At 53.0% G+C, this 4,854-nt stretch overlaps 2 protein-coding genes across 2 annotated transcripts; both read left to right on the top strand.

Annotated features, from left to right (window-relative positions):
- Positions 1-767: 767 nt before the first annotated feature.
- On the top strand, positions 768-1,355 carry H310_14415 (hypothetical protein; the record flags this gene model as incomplete). Its single annotated transcript, XM_008882272.1, has 1 exon — positions 768-1,355. A coding segment is annotated over one exon (588 nt), but the record flags the coding sequence as incomplete, so codon positions are not given.
- Positions 1,356-4,148: 2,793 nt separating this feature from the next.
- H310_14414 (hypothetical protein) lies at positions 4,149-4,658 on the top strand (the record flags this gene model as incomplete). The annotated part of the gene is made up of 1 exon (XM_008882271.1): positions 4,149-4,658. One exon carries the CDS (start codon positions 4,149-4,151, stop codon positions 4,656-4,658), a length of 510 nt encoding a protein of 169 aa, XP_008880493.1.
- Positions 4,659-4,854: the final 196 nt, after the last annotated feature.

Genomic DNA, 4,854 nt, shown 5'->3' with positions numbered 1-4,854 from the left:
CTTATCCCGATCCGGCTATAACGGGTACGAAGGCACCTTACTACTTGTCACTGGAGCCAATTCGACTCGACATTCGCCTCTTCACCTTGACGCTCCATTCCTTCAAATCCTGTGATTGGGACGTCAACATAGGTAAAGGCAACCTCGTTAAGTCGGTACGCCGCCGTATCTAATTTGTATTCATCATCGTGTTAAATCATGGTAACATTCTTGGGCAGCGTCCAAAGTGCCAGATTCGTCCGCAATCGCGAAGCACTTGGAATTGGATTTGGTTCGGCGTGCGTAACGTCGAGGTCAGGGCATAAGTCTTTTAGGAGGCCGCAACAGGATGGTTGCTCAATGCTTTAAAGGCGGAACGTAAGCACGTAAGTGCTTCAGACTTTATCTTGGTTGCAATTAAGTTCTTTGAAACGGTTATGTTGACAGCTGTCAGAGGCTATGATGGCGCATGTGTGGGCTCATGGCATGCTTCAATTCCTTCAATGTGCTATGGGTACGTTCTGCTTTGTCATTTCGCCCATGGTTGTAGGCTGCTGTTGAGAATGTTGGTCGTTGATCAACAATCTGCATGTTCATATAGGAGCTACCACAGCCATTCATATCCACAGAGGTCGGAGGTTTATAACGAACAGTAATTCACTCTTGAATCGTCTCCAATGGCCTTGCAGCCATCAGCTCGCTCTTCCTCGCTTCAACAAGTTATGAGCCCAAGTGACATGAGCGACGACAAGACGTCAACACTTCGGATGATAACAGAAGACAACTAGAACTCCTGGCGTACCGCGTTCAAGGGACGCTTGTTGAGCAAGAAGCTCAAAGCCGTGTATGACGCCGGAGATCGACTCGCGGCAAGGCAAGACCTCGAAACCGCCAACGATGACCTCGAGCAAGCTACAAGCGCGCAATACATGCGGGATTTACCTACGCATACGGAAGAACAGGACGGGTACGCGCTCGGGATACTGATCACCTGTTGCTCCGACTCGCAACAGCGGTTTGTCGCCGACAAGGACACCTACGTGGATGCATGGTGTGCGCTGGCCGAACTCCATGCGCCAAAGACACGCGTCGACCGGCTCGTCACCCTATCCAAGTACTTCAACATGAAGTGGAACACCAAACAAGAGAGTTTACCGTTTCTGGAAAGATACGAGATCGTTCTTCGTAAGCTTCGCGCAAGCGGGGATGCCGTGCACTACTCCATGGTCGTCGACCGTCTGCTGGACATGATGCCGTGGCAGATGCGCGCTGAGACTCACCAAGTGCACTCAATGCCGCGGACTCAGAGAAACAACCTCACCACCGTTCGTATTGTACTGGAGGCCGAGTACAAGCCCTTCGATCGGGCGCCCTGACGAACCCCAAGAGCCCCAACAACGACGACCGGGCACTTAACGTCGAAGTTAGGCCAGGCAAGTGCAACTGGTGCAAGCGCAAGGGCCACTGGGAGGCCGAATGCCGAGTCATAGCGGCAGGAAAACCCAGATGGACAAAGCAGGAACCTGCGCTTAAGAAGGATAAGAAACAAATCGAGACGGGGAACTATTCTTTAGACGAAGACGTGTGGACGTCGTGGACGCCGTCGTTTTCCACGCTTTCGACACCCGTGGCCGTGTACTGGTGGACTCCGGGGCATCGACCACATGACGGGGGATGCCACCCGGCTGACAAACTTGGAAATGTGCGACCGAGCGGTTGTCGTCGCCAACGGGGCGAGAACACGCGCGACCAAGATAGGAACAATGTGGATCACCACCGACAAAGGGGCAACGCTTGTCATAGAAAACGTGTTAGTTGTCGACAATATGCCGTCCACCCACTTGTCCGTGACAGCCATAATGCGCAAGGACCCGAAATTCGCCGTCAACTCAAGGCCAATGGCTGCAGCATCATGGCACGCCGGGCAACTTACACGAGCCGATGAAGAAATGTGAGTGCTGCGTCAAGAACAAGATCACAAAGATCTCACCTCCAAAGACGCACACGCGATCGTTCAAGCCTGGCGAATGCTGGGTGTCGGACACCAAGGGGCGTCAGTCGGCGGGTGCAAGTATTACACAGTGTACGTCGACGCCGGTTCGGGCATGAAAATCGTACGTTTCGTCAATTCCACTGACAGCGCCACCCAACACGACAACTATGCGAAGATCATGGCATGGTCCAAGGCACAGACCGGCCGCAACGTCGAAGTGTTCCGCTCCGACGGCGGCCCCGAGTACTCATCCACCACGTTCGCCGATGCACGGCCAAGTGGGGCATCACGCATGAGACGTCTACAGCAACGAATCAGTGGCAAAACGGGATGGCAGAGCGCGCTCACCGGTCGATTATGGAAATGGCCATGGCCATGTTGTCCCACGCCGGAATGGCCAAACGGTGGTGAGCGGAGGCCGTAAACACGGCTGTCTTCATCAAAACAGAGTGCCGCACGGTCCCAGCGCCACCAGTACCCCCATCCAAACGTTCATCGGTCACCCAGCGCGTTTGGACAAGTTGCGGGTCTTCGGATGCGTGGCTTACAATCTCATGAAGGAGCCTGAAACGAGGGACAAACTCGCACCCAAAGCAACGAAGTGTGTGATGATGGGATACGCTGAACACCAGAAGGCGTACAAACTATACGACCTGGAGCACCAGAAGATTATCACCAGCGTCCACGTCCAGTTCCGCGAGGACGAGTACATCGGGGGACGAACACCCATTGATGAGTACCTAATCACGACCGATGATGACGACGAAGATGAAGAAACTCCTTATCCAAGGGGAGACATACCAGCCAAGACTCACCACTACCCCCATGACAGCGCCACGCCACCAATCAACCACCGCCACCAAGCCCCGAAGCCACTTCAAGGTCCCACACGAAAACGTTCACCGGCGACGCCAGTACTCTCTACAAAGGGTTCAACATCGACTCATCGGAGATCGGCACACCAGGGAGACCGACGCGTATGTACGTGCCCTCCGCTGCGCCAGCGAGCGAAAGTCGAGGAATGGTCCTGCGCGACAGAACGACCATGAGGACTCCGTCCATATACAGTATGTGGATGAAGTACCCACGAACAGTCAAGGGAACGACCCCGTTGACCGTGTCCTGCGCGACCTGAACCGAGCAACCCGCGGCGATGCCAACGCCGCGAATGAGGAAGACCATGTTTCGATGTCGATGACGGTGGATGGAGTTGAGTTCGCTTGCTTGGCCTTGCCGATAGCAGATGACGTACCCAACAGCCACAGAGAGGCCATGGCGTCGCGCAACGGGACGAGTGGACCAAGGCCGAGCAACTTGAGCTCAAGCAGCTCAACGACGTCGGGACGTGGAAACTCGTGTCTCTACCACCAGGACGAAAGGCAGTCGGGTCGCGATGGACATACGCCAAGAATACCAACTCCGACGGCGTCGTAATTCGCTACAAGGCTCGTTTCGTGTGCAAGGGCTACAGTCAAGTAGAAGGGATCGACTATTCAAACACGTACTCCCCTGTCGTGAAGATGGCAACTGTTCGCACGTGCGCCGCATTCGTAGTCGCAAAGGGGTTCGTCATCGTTCAAGCTGACGCCGACACGGCCTTCGTTCAAGCCTCCATGGACAATGGCATTATGCTCTACGTCGACCAACCACCCGGTTACGCCGACGGCACCAAGCGCATGATGCTGCTCATGAAAGCGCTGTACGGCCTGAAACAAGCAGCGCTAGCTTGGCAAGACCACTGCCGCAAGATCCTCGTCTGCATCAGCCTGTGTAAGTTCAACGAATTTTGGTTGTCCCTGCGATTTTTGACGTGTACGGATCAGTTGGCGTGATGCTTCCAAGTTCATTTGAAATTTGTATTTTCAAAATATACGGTTTCAGCACCCTGAAATATTATACAGCGCATACTCCAATCAGCTTTCGTGAAATCAATTTTGGAGCTTAATACAGAGTTTTCTGTACACCAAAATTTCGTCATTACATTGGATTTTGCCTATTAAATTGAATATTTCACGGTAATTCTCTACAAATCCATTCTCCACCTTTGTCCCAATCTATGAGTCGACTGAGATTGGTGGCCCCAATCTCAAGGTTTGGAACTCAAGGTTTAGATTCAAGAACCAGACTATCGTACGGATATCACACCAGCACACACAGCCATTCAGTTGGCAAAGTCATGTCAACACCACCCATCTGCACTCCAGACATTGCGGAGCTCCATCCTGACGAGACCAGTGGGAACCGCAAATTCGCATGCCATCATGACATCAAGCTACTGTTGCAGATCGCTTTCGCGAGTCCCTGTGAGGCCGACCACGGCAAGCAGTTGCAGGCTTGGTCCGCCATCGCTGATGCGCTTGGACAGTCTGTAACTTTTGGTCTAAAGAAAAAGGGCCCCGCGATGAAGGCAAGGTTTGACGTTCTCATGTCTCGGTTTGTGCGCGGTGAAAGCGCGTCGTTGCGGAAGTCGGGTACAGCAGAAGAGTACAAGGAGCGAGAGCAATTGCTGCAGGATATCAAGACGCGTATGGACGACTTCAAGGCCTCTGAAACAATTCGAAAAGATGCATGCCGACGAAAACTGGAAGGGAGCGAAAACTCGGGTACGTTGTTGCGGAAAATGGCGTTGGGAGAGCTTGAACGCAACAGCCAAGAAGAGGCTGGCACACAAACGGAAGAAACCTAAAGCTACTGCACTATCGATCGACATGAACAACCTCATTCATGCAATTCAAGCAGGAATTGATGACAAGTGCCGCCGAGAAGAGCTCATTACTGAGCAATCAGCAGCAAGATTAGAGTTTGATCGCGAACAAGCTGCCATTCGTGCCGAACAACACCACGCTAATCAGCGCATGATGATGGAATTGATCAGCGCAATC

This window comes from Aphanomyces invadans (assembly GCF_000520115.1).
Source record: "Aphanomyces invadans strain NJM9701 unplaced genomic scaffold supercont1.68, whole genome shotgun sequence".
In the NCBI taxonomy this organism is placed as follows: Eukaryota; Oomycota; class Saprolegniomycetes; order Saprolegniales; family Verrucalvaceae; genus Aphanomyces; species Aphanomyces invadans.
This window is presented reverse-complemented; position numbering and strand designations above follow the sequence as displayed.